Source organism: Protomyctophum bolini (assembly GCF_963924005.1).
Source record: "Protomyctophum bolini genome assembly, chromosome: 24".
NCBI lineage: Eukaryota > Metazoa > Chordata > Actinopteri > Myctophiformes > Myctophidae > Protomyctophum > Protomyctophum bolini.
In genome coordinates, this window is record NC_137885.1 from 24,960,179 (window position 1) to 24,980,047 (window position 19,869).

Here is a 19,869-nt window from a genome sequence, read left to right on the forward strand (position 1 = left end):
GGTATCGGCGCATGTCTGACTATAATTCATCATGACAAAAATAATAAGCAAAGGTGCTGACATTGTCCTCGTGTTAGGCTCTTGTATCACAATAATGTCACTTATTCATCAATGTGCGCATATAAAAGCAGTGCACCACAGGCTGAAGGTAAACAAGACAATGTGAAGCCAACTTTCTTTTTGTAGACTAGCATGATTTCTTATCTCTCTCCCTCTCTCTCAATCCATCTTTCCTTCTCTCTCCCACCCAGGGGATGCTGACATAATTGGGAATACCATGCTATGCCCTCTCCTCTGGATATGTTGTCCAAAAATAGCCCTCCCCTCTCACTCTTGCTGGATTAATTCTACAATGGGATGCGAGCCTGCGGGTGTGCTCAGATGTCCGCGCCTGTCACTGTAAAGCGACTGAAGCTTATTTGCGAGCATGTACTTTGATGGCCTGGGAAAACATTTCCCCCCCCCCCCCCCCCCCGCTTTAGTCAACCTCAATCTCCCCCCCATGTGTACTGTCACTGCCGAATGCGACTGTCAGTCTCGGGGAGGACGTCGTAGATGATGAGTGGTTCTCAAACAACATTTTCATGTCGAGGAAATGTTTCTTGTCCCGGGGACCATCACAAGTATGTAATTCTATAACTGTCTGTACTATAGGGATGTCCCGATCACGTATTTTTGCTCCCAATACGATTCCGAGTATTTGACGATACCGATTTTTCACAATCTGTCAGAAACCGGTATATATTTTTTATAGAACACTTATGCCATATCATGCCATATCACAATGGTACAATATCCCAAATCACATACAATATCCAGTCTAATATCACGATATGGATATAATATTAATACCAGAGATGTCCCGATCATATTCTTTTTCTCTCGATTATGTGAAAATGACGTGACCGGCCCAGCTTTCTGATCACGTGTTTCGGATCGGGACAACCCTAAATAGTGATTCTCATACATTATCTCACAACCCTCCCCCCTATGGGTTCCCAGATTGCCTGGACGTAACCAGACAAGAAGTATAGGTCGGGAGACAGGAGTATAGCTCATTGTCGGTATCGGCAGTATAACACGCGTGAGTCTGTCCCCGTTACGATGTCACTATAGACCCCAGCTGGGAGAGGGATTGCTGAGGTGGAGCGCCACACCTACCATCAGCTCCCCAGTACTTCCCGCACGAGTTGGCGGTGCCCGGGATCGAACCAAGGCGGGAGCTCTACCAATTGAGCTACCCCACACACACACACACACACACACACACACACACACACACACACACACACACTCACACACACACACACCACTAAAAATGAAACATTGGCCATTAAACGGCCAACACTAATGGGAGCTTCCCGGGGACTCTCAGGGCCATTCACTGCACCCGGTTCCCTAACCACCTCCTCAGCACGGTGTCTCCTCCTCCTCCTCCTGTCGGCGGCGACCATGACGACGTGGACCCTCGACGCCTCCTCGTCGACGGCGACATCGTGTCCCACGAGCTGCCACTGTTCGGGGGGCGGTGGCGGGGGCAGTGCGCCCGTGGTGCAGTGCACGTCCCGCGACCTGGAACGCATCCCGGCGGGCCTGCCGCGCGACACGGCCGTGCTGCTGCTCTCCTCCAACCGCATCCGCCACATCCCCGGCGGCGCCTTCCGGGACCTGCCCCGCCTCCGCGAGCTCGACCTCTCCTACAACGCCATCGAGAGCGTGGAGGCCACGGCCTTCCAGGTAGGGTGACGGGACCCTTATGAAAATGACAATTTTTTTATTGTAACGATATTGTCGCGATAATAACAATATGTGTAAATCTAAAAAGTACACGTTTTGTTAACTTGAAGCCCAAGCATCCCTATTCTGGGGGGGGGGGGACGTCTCGCCAAAAATAGTTGTGAGCTTGTACTGTAGAATGATCACAAGACAGTGGGCTTGTGGTTAGAGTGTCAACCCTGAAACTGGGAGGTCGAGGGTTCGATCCCTGGTCGGGTCATACCATTTAAAACTAAACTGACAAGGCGTTACAAAAACATCCTTTATTCTTTGAAGCAAACATGTTTTTCAGTTCAGATACTGACACAATAATACAAGAAACAAAGAAGACTTGGTCGAGTACTTCTGACTAAGTCATTCTTCTAACCTGCGGTAGGAAGAATATTCTAGTGGTTCCGTAGCTTATCCGGATCAGGGCCCACTTGAAAGTCTTGAAAATCATTTTTTTTATTAGTATTTTCACAGAAGCATTCAAATCAGGAGTTGAAAAATAATGGTAGCATCAACAGCTTATCTTTATATATATATATATATATATATATATATATATATATATATATATATATATATATATATATATATATGGCATTCAGAATTCAGTGTCGATATTTTGTCATATTACTTTAACCCCAGTACCATTTATTGATGTCAACAGTTTGTCTGTCTCGGTGCATTTGTAGATAATCGCATGATCTTTGAGCGTGTTCTTGTCCAAAATTGCAATTCCAAAAACAACAATTGACCTTAAACCTCTGTCTCCAGTTAAAGTAACTGGTGTATTCATTAGGGTTCTGGTCCAGATAAAGAAGTCTCTCAGCCAGCTCTTTTGGGCTGGAGAAGTCGTCTACATGAATGAAAGAGTGTCCTGGGATGAGAACCTCATAATTTGTTCTTGGAGGGCCGAGCACTACTGGCACTGTCCCCATTATCATGGGATTGTATAATTTCTCTGTGATGTAGTCTCTGCTTATGGAGTTTTCAAAGGCAAGGTAGAATTTACAACTAGGTATTAAATTGGAATACTCCTGGTCATTCAACCTATGAGAAAAGGCGCCTCCGTAAAGCTCTATGCTGATGTGCTGTTTCAGCTCATTGTAGAACTGAACTCTTTTAAATTGTGGGTTCCAGTTACTCACAACCCAGCAGACCAATTTGTCCTTCACTGGCAGCTTGAAACTCATGTCCTCCGATTCCACCGGCGCCAGGTACCCATAAGGCACTGGGACATCTGAATCCAGGCGATACGTTGTTGTAAAATTGAACACGTCGTTGAGTTTAGGGATCAGAGCTGAATTTGCGGGTGACTCCATGTTAAACCACACCCACTTCTGGAAGCGGGGGCGTGGCTCTGTTGGCATGTTGGTCAGCTCTCTGTTGATGTCTCTGTGGTGCATGATGACAGCATCGGCCTTGTTGTACAGAGTCCTGTCGTCCGTCAGCTGACATCCTTTAATATTGAATCTGTGTCCAAACGGCCACCACCATATCAATATGAGGACCTGAGGCTCCATATATGCATCTCTGAGCTGGATGGAGTTGGTGTGATTGTAACCTGTCCACGTGACGTTGTGGTTTCCAGAGGTATAGTTTTTATAGTGTATAGTGGTGGTGCAGTTTTGTTTTGGGTCGTCGGTGTTGGTATCGTTTTGCTTTGGGGCGTCGGTGCTGGTGTAGTTATGGTTTGTGTCGTTGGTGTTGGTGGTGTTGCGTGAGGCAGCGTGCATGGTAGGAGGGCGTAACTTGAAGTCATAGTCAGATGTGTAGCACATGAGAAAGCAGCCCAGAACACACAGAACCACCAGGCAGCGTTTTACTAGAGTCCATTTGCTGGATGACAAGCTCAATCTGCTCAACATGGCTGACCCTTTGAGAGAGAGAGAGAGAGAGAGAGATCTTCATGACATTTCTAGAAATGTCATGATGCTTTGGGTACTCACAATAATATATATATTTATTTATTTTCTTAAAGAGATAAAACCAGTGATTGTTGCTCAACTCTGAGAACTCATGTGACAGCTGAAATGCACGTGTACACACACACACACACACACACACACACACACACACACACACACAATTTAAGTATGACTAAAACTACATTATTGACTTTGTGTGTGAAGTCGTTTTTTAAAACAGTTGGTCTATATCCTTAGAGCTTGTAGGTCTGCTATATATTTTTTTAATCGAAGAACCACTGACATAGAAACATAGCTTTAGATTGTGGGGGCCTAAATAATATAGTAGAAGTGTTTTTTTATCAAGATTTGATCAATGTCACCATGGTCCACACAGAAAAAAAAGAAAACGTTTTTTTTAAGAGCAAAATTGCAAAAAGGGCAGGGGGTGCCCTAGCACCCCCTAGCGTCTATCTGTGCATGCCACTGCTCTAACTCTATACTCTGTACTCTGCAGGGCGCGTCGGAGAAGGGCCTAAGGGCCTCTCTAAGGGCCTCTCTAACTCTGTACTCTGTACTCTGCAGGGCGCGTCGGAGAAGCTGACGACACTGGACCTGTCCAACAACCGGCTGCGCGGCGTGCCCAAGGAGACCTTCTCGGCGCTGCGCGCCCGCATCCGCCTGTCCAACAACCCCTGGCACTGCGAGTGCGCTCTGCAGGAGATGCTGCGCGAGCTCCGGCTGGACCCCGAGACGGTCAACCAGGTCAGCTGCTCCACGTCGGTGCAGGAGGAGTACGTGGGACAGCCCGTCATCCAGGTATACGCTGCACCGTGGTTATTATAGTTATAATATAGCTAAAAAAGGTATAGGGTAGGTGGTTTTCTTTGGTTCAAGTAAGTGTTGTTAAGTGTTTTTTACCGGGGAATTCTTCAAAATAAAGGCGCTAGAGTACCATGGAGAGTTCCCTAGATTAGGATATATTTTCTTTATATATACGTCAATAAAAAAGACCAAAGGACGCCTATACACGTCCTTATAGCACCCCATGGTTTTGATATAAAAAGGCGTGTATACACGTCCTTAGCAAGAATGGTGTTAAAAAGCTTTATAGTGTGTTTGTTCAGTAACAGGAGTCTCCAACTTTTTATTAAAGAGGGAGTGCCGTGAATTTTTTACTTTTTCCAACTTTTCACGTGTTTAAGAGGTGACAGTACTTCATTAGAGCCCTTGGTGTGGTTGTTACGTGCAATGATGTCTTCCCTTTGTATTTAGGGTTTCTTCCTGGAGGCTGAAACCTTGACAGTTAAACGTGCCAATGAAAAAACTGTAATATAGTGACATCACACTATCAGCCCCTCCCCTAATCCCTCCCTCTTTATCATACAACAACAGCTGTGGGTGTGGCTTCAGTTAGGGTGGATCACCACCGATCACCACGTGCACACATAAATACTGTACACTTTTTTGAAAAAATGCTGCCTCCTTATATAACAATAAGACCTGATGATCATGGTTTAGGGTGGGAAAAAAATCATGGCACTCCATCTTTAAACAGAAAAGGCTTTTTCAGGTTGAGATACGTTTTTTTTGTTTGTATTACTACAAAATTGATCAACAAAACAAACAGGACAAGGTTGCACGTACATGTCCTGAATCGGCACCAAGCAACGTTGATTGCGCTGATTAACATCAGCTGCAGGGGTCATGCTCAGACATAGCGACATATAGACATACACCACAAAGTCACCCATATAGGAGCGGCTGGCACCGCTCAAGAATGACAAAACTGACCTAAACTGTTAAGTATAGCATTATGTGCGCCCCTACTTCTTGTGTCCTACAGAGGGCAATGTTATCTGCAGTGTGTCCTGAACGTGACGTCACTGACTATACCTCTGTCACCTACAGAACTACCTGTTCCGGTATGATGTTGTTATTCTGATACTACAGAGCAGAGCGGCAACACAGCCGTATCATTGCCGCTTGTTTGAATAAATAAATATGCCTACAAGGCTAAAGATAGTCTAACGACTCGAGTTCTAATAAATCTCCACTGCAACGCAACTATGCTGAACATAAACTCTAAACAAAAGCTAAAGTAAAGTGTCCGTCCGTGCAGGTCCTGGACGCAGGGATCAACCTGTGCAACTTCCACCAGAGGACCACCGACGTGGCCATGCTGGTGGCCATGTTCTGCTGGTTCTCCATGGTGATCGCCTACGTCATCTACTACGTCCGGCAGAACCAGGAGGACGCGCGCCGCCACATGGAGTACCTCAAGACGCTGCCCGGCGCCACCCGCATCGGGGAGAAGGACTATGACACCGCCAGCAGCAGCGTGGTCTAGCGTATAGGGGTTGCCAAAGGACTACGACACCGCCAGCAGCAGCGTGGTCTAGCGTAGGGGTTGCCAAAGGACTATGACACCGCCAGCAGCAGCGTGGTCTAGCCGCGTAGGGGTTGCCAAAGGACTATGACACCGCCAGCAGCAGCGTGGTCTAGCGTAGGGGTTGCCAAAGGACTATGACACCGCCAGCAGCAGCGTGGTCTAGCGTAGGCGGTTCCCAAACCTTTTCTGGCTCAGGTATACGTAGCCCTTGGAGGGGATACATTTTTTCGAGTACCCCCTCATCCCCGCGACGTACAGCATACACTACAGCCTATACTTACAACCTTACATGTAGATGCTATTGCCATAAAACGTTTCAATCAAAGTCACAACGCTGTACCACAGTCACAGTCACAACGCTATAGAGCACCGAAGTCCTGACGTAACTCGCTCATCCCTTCGATTCCCCTGGTTCGCGGAAGTAATTTCTCTATGGAGAATAACATGGGGTGATCTTAATATCGTCTACTATAAGCGTTGTGGTCCAAAAATAAACAAGCTGTCTCGGCGTTATTGTTAGGGAGGTGTCTCTGTATCGTCTGCAACAGTCAGTCACTCATATATGATACAGTCTGCTTCTAGCGAAAATCTAACTAATTCAGCAGCAGTAACATTAGCGTTTTCTCTCAGTCAGTTGATTCTTCATATCCATATGAGTGAAGCGGCCGGGGTGACATGTTTATTTTTCAAACACAGTTCTTATATGAAGCAATCTAAAAATCCTCCTATGGCGATTTCAATGCAACTAAACAAATACATGAACCTGGGGACAGACTACTGAAAGTGACGTCAGACTTCGGTGCTCTATACCACATTTTCATAACTTTTATTTAAGATGCCATCTTAGATTTGACGTAGACCTGTTTGACAGTGCAGATTGCAGAAACATAATTGCCTTCCTTGATGCATTAACGAGCATCGACAAGCAACACCTGGTCACAGAAACGCAGCCTCTGCAGTGCTGAAAGTCCAAAACTCCTTGAATAAAATCGAATTATGATTAAGGATTACTGTGATTGTGGTAAGCTCACATATCAGACGTAACATAATTCACTATAAAAAATGCGTCGCAGACTCGCGGAACCCATTTTGGGAACCATGGGTCTAATGTACTGTAGACGTGGATCCTCAATCTTTTTTCATCTCTCCAGAAGCCCAGAGAAGCCTAATGTTGCCAGTCTGGCTTTGTTTGTAGTACAGTCATTGTTTGTTTTCCAGTGAGAGAGACCTACTGTAACTTTAAAACGTTATACCATGACATTGCCATACTTTGATTTACTTTCAATGTGATCTTAATAATACCTACAGTACATGTCAATTGTATGTCTATGATGATGATAATCCTGACATCACATCTCGGTAAGTATGTTAGATATTGTTAAATAATATGATCGTAAAACATTTACATCCCTATACACATCACCTAATCAACATGAGTTAGACTTTAATATATTAGCGCCCCTCACTTCACACGGGTGTGATTTTTAGACTAGTCATGTACTGTTTGCAAAATAATTTTGTAAACGTTTTAAAATAATACTGACATTAGTGGCCCCTGGGCCATTTTCTTACGTTGAGTAGCCCTTGTCTACTCTGTTCTTACTTTTTCTGTTCAGGAAATGAAAAAAATATATATAATAAAAATCCTGTTTTCCCAGATGGATCCAAAGTAGTTATTATTTATTCACAAGCTCTTGCTAATACTTGTCATTGGTGAGATATTTATATTTAAAACCAACAGACAGACAGATTTAACAACTTCCAACTTATTCCGAGCATATATCGTCACAGCGCCGTAGCTGTGGAAAGATGTTCAAAGCAGACCTGTAAGCTCACAGCACATATCGTCACAGTGTGGTGTGGGCTTGTAGATCGGCTCCATGTGTGTGACAATCCTACAGCGTAGGAGTACACAAATTGTAGATCTACAAGTGTATGCTTGCAGACCGCGGCGTCGTGCTCGTAGAACGGAGTACCACGGCGTGGTACCAATACTTTTGTCACGCGTACTTGCAGTTACGGCACGGTGCGGTGCACACGCGTGCATCAGTGTTGATTTCGTCGACTAAAACTAAGACGAGATTTTTCCGTCGACTGCCTTTTTTCACTGAGGAAAATTTAAAGAAAACTAAGCTATGATGACTAAGACCAGATAATATAAAAAACTAGAATAAAATGTTAGGAAGGGACTATAGTGGACAAGAGAGCCAAAGTCATTTTACACTTGGTTGCATGCTGAAAATAGTCGATCTACAGATCAACTATTTTCAGCAAGTGAAAAATCAGCAATTACGCCGGCATCAAGGCCTGCCAAAATACATTTTAGTCAACTAAATCAACTGTAGATTTAGTCTTTAGGCTAAAATCTTATGATATTTAGTAGTCGACTAAAAATAGACTAACTCACTAACACACACAACATTCCCGGTGACTAAAATGTGACTAAAACTAAAGGTAAACTATTCAAAAGACTGACTAAAACTAAAATCAAAAGCAACACTGACTCCAGGACAATGACTTGAGGTGGGGGGGAGAAGAACTGTGTGTATACTATATTATGCACTTCCCTCGGTCATGCCAGATCAGTTCCAGCATCATCGAGGACATTTTGTATCTTTGCATGACTGTCCCCTCCCTCGGCGAGGTTGGCTGTAATATGCTCCACATGGCTGTCCACAAGCAGCATTATATCTTATATTATACAACAGGTCGTTTCGAGGAAGAAATCTGATTGGTTGAAACAGCCTTCTAGCCGTGGTTCAAACGAGCACCACATTTGTGGTCGTATAGTGACAATAGTCATTAAAAATATATGTTTTTTCAGATATTTTCTTAGTTTTAAGGGTAACTATGTTGTATAATTGCAATATTACACTTGTTTTATTTTATTTTATATATTTTTTATCCCACGATTTTGTAACCCATTTTTCACCCCTGTGTCAATCATCTACTGTGATCCTGGGCTCTACACACCCTCCACCAACCTGTAGTCCCCATATATGGGGGACAAGGGGAGAGCAACGAACTCATGCTTCCTTCATGCCTGAGTGTCCAAGTTGCTCCTTTACACCTGACAGGGGGGAGTTTCCCTGGTTGGACGTGTGGAAGGAACACATTATTCCAACCAGTTCCTTTCCCCTCCATCAGGCGCCCCGGCTGGCCAGGGGGAGGCAGTTTAGTGACACTCGGTTTAACGTCATTAATGCACTAATGCACATTAATGACGTTAAACCACCCCCTCTCGTGTAATATTGCTTAAATCAGTCGTCTTATATTCAGCACAACACAGTAATTTGAAGGAAAATGGAAGCACATTTGGTTCCATTTGTACACCCTCAGACCCGTAAGGGTCCATTTGGTTCCAAACCATCATTTAGCTGGGGACCCCCTGGCACTCCCTCAAGGACCCCTGGGGATCCGCGGACGCCACTGCCTTAGCTTCGGCTCCAGGGTGTGCTCGAGACACCGTCACACTGAACAAACCCCAACTAAGTTCTGAGTATAGGGTCGGTCAGTGAGGAAACTCGGCACACCCGGGGCGCAGCGCACTAGATTATTTTGAACGCACCGAGTGCACTGAATAAACGAACGACAAGACGGCACACTCCAATTTCTGAACACACTCTAACCCTATAAGAAACCTCATAACGTTCAAATATACCAGATTGACAAGCTCAAATCCGAGCTGGTATAGATCTGCTATTTGTGATGCTTTCTTGTGTGACGCTTTTGCTATGATCAAGTGGGGCGTTGATTCACCACAAATTCTAATATGGAGATACGAGGTCTCTGCCCGACAACAAAGGAATAGGTTCCATGCAGAAGGTGCAAGGGAAGCTCTTTTCATGTCCAAGCTTAGACTTAAAGGAAAGATAGCAAAACACAATTCCTGCACAAAGCCCCAGGAGAGTTAACAGCACCAAGCTGTTTCTAATCCATTCATGACGGGAACCCCTTTGGGTGTTTTAAGCATTATGTTATACTTTAGCTATTGAAAAATAGATCTGCTGTTTTTGTAAAATCGTGAAAATGTGGCGCTAATCTTTCAATATATTCTTTCAGAGCGAACTTTTTTACTCAAATCTTTTCTTCTGGAACTAAATATTTTCAGATGGGGGGGTCCGCGGCCAAATACAGATAATTCTGGGGGTCCTTGACATGAAAAAGGTTGAGCACCGCTGACATATAGAAACATGGGTTTTTCAGAAAACTGTTGCTAAAGGACTTAGAAGCATTTTGATTTTTTCAATGGGCCTCAGGTCTAAATGGGTTAAGAGATAAGTGTCCAACATAATGAGGAAAGCAGGTCCAGAATGGCCTCACAAAGCTCCGCAAAAAATGATTACCTTTACAAATAAGACAGGAAAGGAAAGCCAATCAACCAGAGCACACAAGATACAATCTCCAGGGCTCCATTATACACCGCGCTGTAGTCACAATGACATGGCCATTGACTCTAACCCATTCTGACCTGAGATCAGATTCATAACGAGGTTTCCACTGGACACACACTGGTCTGATGAACCCATTCTGACCTGAGATCAGATTCTAAAAAATGTCAGTCGTTCTTCGATTTTTCAAAAATAGCAGACCTACAAGCTTGTAGCGCGCCACTCGGTGGCGCGCTATGAGCTTGTAGATCTGCTATTTTTCAATAGCTAAAGCATAACATGATGCCTAACACCAAAATGGGTTCCCGTTCAGAATGGGCTAATGACGCTGTAGTCACAATGACATGGCCATTGACTCTAATGACGCTCCGCTAAGGGCTGTCACCACTGTGAATGTTTGGTTGACCATTAATTGCCATGCGGATAATGGAGATTGATGAGTTAGTTGTGTACCAATTACATTTGTTTGCCCGATAGGCTTAAATTGCACAGGAATAACTGCAATAACTTAAATATACAATGTGTGCGTGTATGTGTGCAGTTTCTATCTCATACAATATTTGATGAACCTTGAAATTAAAAGGTTTGAGAACCACTGTACACTGTAGTGGTAATTGCATAGCAGACGTAAAGTACCAGTAAAGTGTGATAAACCGGGTTCCAGAAATGGTTCCAAATGTGGTGGAACCAATTCCTGTGTCGTCAATTTCAGATCCGGTTCCACCGTCTCCGAATCCCAGCCCTAAAACCTATAGGCCTCATCCCCACCATAGTCAAGTATGATTATTCAGTCTGTTTTTACCTGCAAAGGGGATTCTGCGTGCTATGAGCTTGTAGATCTGCTATTTTTCAATAGCTAAAGCATAACATAATGCTAACACCAAAAGGGGTACCCGCCCAAAATCGGCAAGACAGACTTCAATCGATATGCCTAAATAATTCAACGTTCCTGTCTTATAGCTTATTCTTGTTCTAATGATGTTTTTTATTGAATTACTCGGGATGGGACAGAGCGGTGATAGACAGCCCAGTGAACGTTGGGGCGACATGCAGGCCCCTGGGAACTGCTAATATATACTAATGTATTGCATCGCGCATCCTTAGGCTTTAAGACCCCATCATCATCATTTAGACCTTATCTCGCACAGCATCATCAGTCCATTGAGGACTTTTGAATGACACATTGTTGTCCACCAGTGAGCGACGTCGTCTTCCTCACAATGGCGTTGAATGCCGGCATAATTAAAGTTTAAACTTAAACTGAAGAGAGAAAACTTCTGAACTTTCCATCTCACGAAAGATAAGCAAACATTGTTGTCTGTATAATATAGCCTATTCACTGGCGCACCGCTGAAATCTTTGAACGCAGTGTTCGGAGGATACATGGTTTGGGGCTTCTGGCAGAGATAGGGATTTGATTGGCAGTGCATCTGTCAGGATAGCAGAGGACGACTGAACCCAAACATGCAGAGCCACACAAACAGGAAAGTTCAAAATCCAAAGATTGATTTAAGCCAAAGGCAGTAAGGGTAACAAACAAATGAGTATTAGCTGTAAGCTCAGGAAAAACCAGGAGAGCCCAAACTTTTCAAAATTACAACTAGGAAGTCCAAAAAGGCAAAACTCTAGAGAACAAGGCAGTAAACATAAAGCAAAGCTTTCAAGATAAGAAGAACAAAACCAAGAACCAGGAACATTATCCTGACACACGCTTCTTTTACGGGGGACTCGTGCACAGTCCTGTAAATGTGAGCCATTTGTTTTTGTGTGTCATAATTATACTATATTATGATCGTTAATATCATAAATATACCATAAATGGGGGCCTGGGCCGTGGCTCAGCGGTCCAGGCACCTTGGCTGGCAATCCAGTCTGGCAGTTTGCCGCGGGTTCGACTCCCAATCCCGATGGCCTTTACTGTATGTCACCCCCCCCCACCCCATCTCTCTCCCCATTTCCCGTCAGCCTACTGTCTGTCTCTCCATAAATAAAATAAAATAAAATAATGGCGAAAGCCACAAAAAAGCATAAAAAAAACATATATATATATACCATAAATGTGATTGCAGCTATTGGACTGCTGTGACTTAACCCATTCGGACCTGAGATCAGATTCATACGAGGTTTCTACTGGACACACACTGGTCTGATGAACCCATTCTGACCTGAGATCAGATTCTAAAAAATGTCAGTCGTTCTTTGATTTTTCAAAAATAGCAGACCTACAAGCTCGTAGCGCGCCACTCGGTGGCCGCGTGGCAACGCCTGTGCCGCGCACCCACACCCGCTGCGCACCTGCTTCACAGACAGTGTGTGTGTTGGACTTGAACTATTGTAACTTTGAAGTATACTGTATGTTTCTCGGTACTCGGTAGTAACTATACTGTGGAGGCTTTTACTTTGAATGAAAGTACAAAAGTCATTGGTATGAAAATGTACTACCAAAAGTAGAAAGTAGGCTACTCATTATACAGACTGTCCCATTTCACAAGTTTTCACATCTTTCAAATCTTTTGAAAGAAACATTGAAAGAAACAATGTGTCGCACAGCTTGTAGATCGGCTATTTTCCCTGCAATTGTATATAATGCATGTTTCGAAATAAGAGTAAAAGTACAAAACTGTACAATATTTACATCGTGGATGTCGTGGAGTAGAAGCAAAGGTATTGGAATTTGGAAATACTCCCGTAATGTAAAAGTATCTCAAAATGTTACTTATAGGTACAGGACTTAAAGTAAGTAAATGTACTTAACCCATTCTGAACGGGAACCCATTCTGGTGTTAGCACCATGTTATGCTTTAGCTATTGAAAAATAGCAGATCTACAAGCTCATAGCGCGCCACCGAGTGGCGCGCTACGAGCTTGTAGGTCTGCTATTTTTGAAAAATCGAAGAACGACTGACATTTTTTTTTATCTGATCTCAGGTCAGAATGGGTTAATCAGACCAGTATGTTGTCCAGTGGAAACCTTGTATGAATCTGATCTCAGGTCAGAATGGGTTAAGTTACTTTCAACCATTGCAGGGTGTTGCACATTGAGGCTAGATAATGTTGTGGAGCTGGCTGTCATCAGCCCAGTCAGGACAGCTATAGAGCATGTCTACTCTGAGCCAGACAGATGATGTCATATAGGCTATACCGTACCTACTGTAGACACTTCCATCCAGGAGTCTGTGTCAACCAACTGTTACTGGATGATGGACAACTTCTAGGATTAGAAGATTCATGGAGTTCAGTTTCAAAACAAACCTTCCTCTCCCAAGACTCACCCTGTATACGTCACCTACAATGACCTTGTTCACTCACACACACACACACACACACACACACACACACACACCAAGACTCACGCTGTATACGTCACCTACAATGACCTTGTTCACTCACACACACACACACACACACACACACACACACACACACCAAGACTCACCCTGTATACGTCACCTACAATGACCTTGTTCACTCACACACACACACACACACACACACACACACACACACACACCAAGACTCACCCTGTATAAGTCACCCACAATGACCTTGTTCACTCATACACACCAAACACCTGCTTGATACTCAAGTCACTAGGCTACTCTTTGACCCCTTTTCCACCGGTTGGTTCCCAATGGGAACCGGTTCAGTTCTTTTCCACCAGTTCATGGTTCCCAATGGGAACCGGTTCATTTCTTTTCCACCGGTTGGTTCCCAATGGGTACCGGTTCAGTTCTTTTCCACCGGTTGGTTCCCAATGGGAACCGGTTCAGTTCTTTTCCACCGGTTGGTTCCCAATGGGAACCGGTTCAGTTCTTTTCCACCGGTTGGTTCCCAATGGGTACCGGTTCAGTTCTTTTCCACCGGTTGGTTCCCAATGGGTACCGGTTCAGTTCTTTTCCACCGGTTGGTTCCCAATGGGTACCGGTTCAGTTCTTTTCCACCGGTTGGTTCCCAATGGGTACCGGTTCAGTTCTTTTCCACCGGTTGGTTCCCAATGGGTACCGGTTCAGTTCTTTTCCACCGGTTGGTTCCCAATGGGTACCGGTTCAGTTCTTTTCCACCGGTTGGTTCCCAATGGGAACCGGTTCAGTTCTTTTTAGTTCAAGAATTGGTGGGCAAACTATACCCTATATTAAATTTGTTTATAGGATCAATACAAGTAAATGAATACATGATAACCTTTCCACAGTAGTAGCTTTTTCATGTTTTCGATTATTTTGCATATTTTCCTACATATTTAAAAATGTTAAATTTGTAAAACAATAAATCATTGTCTTCGTGTAAGTACTCAATTGAGGAAGTTTAATGGTGATAACAATCTAATATAGGTATGGTTTTGCACACTCAATTCATAATTAATGATTCCATTTTGGAGCTCTGGCTCATGGACTAAAAAACTAAAAGAACTGAACCGGTGGAAAAGGGGCCTCTGTGTGTTTGTTCGTGCGTGAGAGAGAGAGAGAGAGAGAGAGAGAGAGGAGAGAGAGAGAGAGAGGAGAGCGTTCGTCCAAACTCATTTTATTTCCCCACTGCGACTCCCATCATGCCGTTTAGTTTTGCAGGTGTGCGAGGACTAAGCCGTTTATATATAATGCTATAATTCATCATCCTGAGTAAAAAGGACTCCCGTCTGTGAGACAGATGTTCCTTCTGGGGGGTGTCATTTGGACCGCCGCGCAGGCCGTGTGCCGCTTGGCGCGTCCTCACAACACCCCGCTGAAATGTCTAGTGGCTGACACCTCTTTATCAATGTCACACGGCGGCGACAGGGAGCTGATGTATTGAGTATAAAGGGGCCGGAGCCACCAGGCATGAACCATTATAGCTTGACGTAAACCAGTTGTTTCTCAACCGGTGGAGAGACTCATCACATACTATAAAATCACACCCGTGTGAAGTGAGGGGAGGCTGGCAATGTTTGTTTAACTGCTGATAACAGATGATGGATGGAGCCCGCGCACACCACACAGGTACAAAAAAGACGTTCTTTATTGAGAATTCTGAGAATGTTTCTATCTATTTAATCTTCATCATGGTCATGACATGAAATAGATCGAAAGGTTGTCAGAATTCTCAATAAAGAAGGTATTTTTTGTACCTGTGGTGTGCGGGCTCCATCCATCATCTGCTGAAGTTTCTTTAGCCCAGCACCCAGCCTATCGATGTGCGCGGTCTACGTCCGCTCTAACTGCTGATAACAAACATTAAAGGACCATAGACTTGGCTGCCATATGACGTCATGTCACTAGACGTTGGAGGGGCCAGCGCCTTTCAAAAGAATCACACCCGTGTGAAGTGATAATATATATATATATATATATATATAATATATACTAATATATTAAAGTGTTGATTAGGTGATGTAATGGTGATGTAAAACAAATGGTGCCAACACAAACATTAAACGCCATTAACAATAAAGAGACAATATGACGCAAATCACACATTACGACGTAAGTTTTCCCTTCATTGTCAATGCGTTTACAAAATAAAACATTAAACTAAAGACAAACATTAAACCAAAAATCACACTTGGGTGAAGTGAGGGGGTGCCCACTGTGGCTAGCCTATACTGTACCACATGACATCACTGCTTAAAGCAAACATTCAAAGTCCATAGACTTGGCTGCCACATGACGTTGTGTCTGAAGGCCAGAGTCAGGGTGGGGGTCCCCAGTTACAAAATTATTATTTTGGAGGGTCACAGCCTAAAAAGGTTGAATATTAAACAGTTTAAGTGCCATACATGTTAAGACGAGTTGAATCCAATCATGCACTGATTGCCATGGACGATAAGACGAGTTTTTTATATAATTTATTTTATTTTTATCCATATTTTGAAAATTCCTCTAATCTGGTGTACAGGTGATGACATGCACTTTACATGCATAATATAATTACATTTTCTTTCTTTTTTTATAATGGGCGAATTGGCAACCAAAGCCTAAACTGGTGACCACCAGGTGGCGCTGAAAGAGTTTTAAAATGCGGCAGTGCATGGCCCAATAGGTTCTCCATTTCTTCCCCCAAGCCCCTGACGACCGGAACATATTTGACCCCCATAGAAATAAATCATTGAAACATTGAAAAAGCAAAATCATGTTTGGCTAGCGGCCCTCAAAAAAGTAGGCGGTATTAAAATTGCAACAATGTATGTACCACACTGTTAAACAACTTAGACCTGGCAGATTCTACAAAATGTCTTCTAAATCCTGTTTTCAGTTTTCTGAAAAACCTGTTTCTGTGTCAGTGGTGCTCAACCTTTTTCATGTGAAGGACCCCCAGGATTTTCTGTATTTGGCCGCGGACCCCCATCTGAACTTATGTTGTTCCAGGGACCTTCCAGAAGCAAATATTTTAGTTAAAAAGGTTCGCTCTATTCAAAGATTTGCGCCACATTTCACGATTTTTTCAAAAATAGCAGACCTATGAGCTCAAAGCGCAGCACTCGGTGCCGCGCTATAATCTTGTAGATCTGCTATTTTTCAATAGCTAAAGTATAACATAATGCTTAAAACGCAAAATGGGTTAAACAATTTAAATCATATAGGAGAAAATAAATTGAGAAAATAAATTCCATTTTATTAGATTCAAGGCCTTGTGCAATATACACCTACAGGGGATACCTGAAGGTCGTTTAGACCGAAACCTTGTCATCTGAATAAAACTATACTGCTCTATAAATGAAGACAGCGTGCTACTCTCACTAGATTAATTGCAAAAAGAACAATATCTTGGAGGTCCAAACCGTTTGTGACGCTCTCTAAACAAAATGACTTTGTTTAATGGGTCAGACTGGCCCTGCGACTATATCTGGATTTCCATTTCTCCGGAGTGGTGGTTTTCCTTCCACATGAGTCTGTGGGGCAGGCAGCGCCCCAGCTGGAGGAAAACAGATGTGTATACTATGTAACTTCATCATTGGGGACCAGCTAGAATGCCCTCAGCGACCCATTAGAACCACTATTTGGGCCAGTGGTTCATCAACTAGGGAGCCCACTATAGACTATACAGTACATCCTTTGAGTGGAGGGTACAGTACAGAGGAGAGCTGAGATCGGAGCTTGTTTATGTTTCGCCAGTCCCCGGTTCCCCAAACAGTGGCTACAATGTGTGGGTCACGGACCAATTTGTATACGGATCATGAATGACTGCTGCTTTTTGCTCGTGATCTGTTCTTGTGATATTACAACACTAGTATACTCATGACAGAATTAATGACCGTGAAAACAGAGGCTATCAGGCTCAACATAGTCTCTCAGTTGCCAGACTGTTGCCTCTCACAATTTCCAAATGCTTCCATCATACAGTCTACAGCAATGGAAAAGCTGAGTGAGCGGAAGTGGAGCCTCCTCCCCACCTCCGTTTCGTCTTTACAGTCGTGCAAACCTATCCTAAAATCATCTCAGCATATAGCTTGTTGCTTAACAGAAAAGTTTAAATAAAATGTAAAGATATTTTAAACGGAAATAGCAGCTTCCTTACTCGGATTTCTGGAGGCGTAGTTCCAGACTCTATATAGCATGCGGAGATTGTGGAGTATAGTTGTCTGGCTATACGCGAGACTAGGCTCAACATAACATAAAGGAGGGGCGGCCATAGCTGAGTGGTTAGCGAGCCCCCGTGGGCACCCAGAGGCCCTGGTTGCAGGTACGATTCCAGGCCAGCAATGTGCCAGTGTGTGCCCCTGAGCAAGACTCTTAACCCCTAATTGCTCCCAGAGTGAATGGCTGCTCACTGCTTCTAGTCATCAGGCTTTACAATGCACCACACACACACACACACACACACACACACACACACACACACACACACACAGGTGGACATTTTTGTCAAAATACCATTTTCTGCCACGGACATACAACATATTACCAGAAACACGTAAGAGCTAGCCCTGAATATAACAGGTCTGTCACTCTGAGAGTGTACACATGGAACCAAATAAAGTGATCCGTAAGAGTCCATTTAGTTCCATTTGTAAACTCAGAGCTAAGAGCAAAGGAGTCCTTGCAAATGAAACCTTTGAGAACCTCTAGCCTACTAGTTGTATAACAATCAGAACCAATTCACGTAGATCTTCTATTTTTCAAAATTAAAGTAAGCATCAAGTCATCAAATAAAATGGCAATGCATTGCTCAAAAAGGGAAAAGGGTATATTCCTCACCCAACCTTCAAGTCAGGAGGCCACAGCAGGTTCCCCTTTGTCCAAAACCCCTCAGAAATGTCCCTTGAACAAACTTTTCTTCTCCAGATCTCAAAGATTTTGGCCCGACTGGTATATCAATTCCTGATTATGCAGATTTAGTATTAATTGGCCTTAAAAGCGTTGCTCTGACAAACAAACGACAAACAGTCGTTTTGATACCTAAAATGGAACCCTAGTAGTCGCCCGCCTCACTTCCTCTCCTTTTATAGCTTTTCCTGGTACGTCACTTCCTGGAACTATTGCTAACATGCTTTTTCCCCACAGCTCCCCCTATGATCAAACCTTGTCAATAGAAAATGAATGCTATGGTTCAACTACACGAAACATATTTTCCGTACACTAGATTACATTTTGAGGTTATATAATTCAACCATATTCTAACCAATATATTCCCTTGTTATCACCCATTTCATTTTCTTTCAATACTCAAACCAGGACAGTAACATTTCTTCACACAGTCATGTGGCAGTGGTGTCACAGTTGGACTAATATGCCATATTGTCATAGTAAATCAGTCAGTGTCATATATATTCTGAAGAAAACCTGGAGACTGGAGTAATGGGGTCAAAATAAGAAGATCATGGTGTGTCTTTGAAACAGAAACATTGAGTCTGTATATATGTGTACCATCTGGGATTTGAACTTGTGTCTCCCACATGAAAGTCTAACATCTTAACCACTAGACCAAAGGGACACCCCTGTGGACCAGGGGAAATATTAGACTATTACGTCAAGCAGAGGCTCTGAGCCACTAAAACATTACAGTACAAATACACAATTTGTATACAAAAACACAGGTGTAACGTTACAGTACTGCAAATACACAATACACACACGTACAGGTACAAACAGTGCTCACCATCTCCCACACACTGCCCCAGCCATCAACTCATTTTAAAACAAAAATAATGTTGATTTATTTGTATATTTGTTGTAAATGATTCCTGTTGTGCAAATCAATAAAGCGATAAAGTCGATAATCAATATGTGAGGAGGACACACACAGCCCAAGATGAAAATCCACAGTAGCAGGTCATTGAAAGCTATGATGAGATCTATGATAACACCCAGGAATCAAACCCAGGTCACCCACATGGTAAGTCAACATCTTAACCACTCTGCTAGACCTACCGCAGCTGTTGTTCTCAAACCTTTTCGTCATAAGGACCTCAAATTAATATATATATATTTAGCTGAAGACCGCCCCA

The 19,869-nt window shown here is 43.5% G+C and overlaps 2 protein-coding genes across 2 annotated transcripts; one reads left to right on the forward strand and one right to left on the reverse strand.

Moving 5' to 3' along the window:
• Positions 1-1,452: 1,452 nt before the first annotated feature.
• Positions 1,453-6,021, forward strand: LOC308311449 (leucine-rich repeat-containing protein 3-like; the record flags this gene model as incomplete). The annotated part of the gene is made up of 3 exons (XM_080758137.1): positions 1,453-1,737; positions 4,257-4,490; positions 5,794-6,021. The coding sequence occupies 3 exons, from the start codon at positions 1,453-1,455 to the stop codon at positions 6,019-6,021; spliced, it is 747 nt and encodes a 248-aa protein (XP_080614263.1).
• Positions 2,065-3,545, reverse strand: LOC308311450 (4-galactosyl-N-acetylglucosaminide 3-alpha-L-fucosyltransferase 9-like; the record flags this gene model as incomplete). The annotated part of the gene is made up of 2 exons (XM_080758138.1): positions 2,065-2,076; positions 2,520-3,545. The coding sequence occupies 2 exons, from the start codon at positions 3,543-3,545 to the stop codon at positions 2,065-2,067; spliced, it is 1,038 nt and encodes a 345-aa protein (XP_080614264.1).
• Positions 6,022-19,869: the final 13,848 nt, after the last annotated feature.